Here is an 854-nt window from a genome sequence, read left to right on the forward strand (position 1 = left end):
GTGGGACCGGGTTTGGGGCCGCGCCTCCGGCTGAAGGCATTTTGCCTCTTAAACACATATGCCGCTGCAGCTGTACACGCAGCTAGCTCCGGCTGTGTTTTCTTCTGTGCAAATATCCCCTGTGCTTGGCGTCCTCGGGTCGCCTCGTGTCAGCGGAGCTCACCACAGCATTTGGGCAACCATGGGTCAGATGAGCGTCGCTTGTAGGTTGCGGTCAGGAGCGGCTCCCAGCTCATCCCCAGCAGCACGAGGACGGGGTGCCATATTCGTATGAGTCATGCTCATGCCCGTTTTGTTTGCCATGTTTCAGGGTTCACCGGGTCCCCCAGGGCCACCGGGCCCCCAAGGCGCTCCAGGTCCCAAGGTGAGCCCGACCTCTGCCATGCAGACGGTGTTTCCTAGAGAGCGACGTGGTTGTTAGCAGCTCTCCTCGCAGAAGTGACTCCCCAGCCAAAATAAGGCAGGCAATGCTGGCTGTGGGGCTTGAGACTACGCGTGGTAAAGGAAATGCTATTTAACGCTTTCTCAGGCTGAAAAAGGAGGTTTTCACACAAAAGCCAAAGTTGACTCATCTCTTGTCTCCAGCCTCTTCTGGAGGATGCCGTCCCAGAAACGAATGCGCTCCCAGCCCCACACCTGACAGGTGGAATCCCAGCCCCTCTGAGATTGCCTCTCTGCGTGTGGCTGAAGTAAATGGGAGAAGCAGTTGTGAGGAGGGGCCAGCGGTCCCAAAAGCTGTGTCGAGCCGTCCTCCATCCCGCCCTCCCCGCGTGCCACTTGCTGCCTCGGCACCGTGTCTGAGCTGTTCTGTCCTCCCGCTTCACAAGCGGTAGCCAGTAACCTACAGGCAGGTG

General features: G+C 58.7%; 1 protein-coding gene across 1 annotated transcript in view; it reads left to right on the forward strand.

Annotated features, from left to right (window-relative positions):
• The window catches only part of COL23A1 (collagen, type XXIII, alpha 1), a 17,949-nt gene that overhangs the window by 6,368 nt on the left and 10,727 nt on the right, over nt 1-854 (forward strand). Inside the window, exon 9 of the mRNA XM_010284192.1 lies at nt 311-364. Within this exon, the coding sequence (XP_010282494.1) occupies nt 311-364 (54 nt within the window). The remainder of the gene's footprint in view (nt 1-310; nt 365-854) is intronic.

Source organism: Phaethon lepturus, unplaced genomic scaffold (genome assembly GCF_000687285.1).
Source record: "Phaethon lepturus isolate BGI_N335 unplaced genomic scaffold, ASM68728v1 scaffold27793, whole genome shotgun sequence".
Classification (NCBI taxonomy): domain Eukaryota; kingdom Metazoa; phylum Chordata; class Aves; order Phaethontiformes; family Phaethontidae; genus Phaethon; species Phaethon lepturus.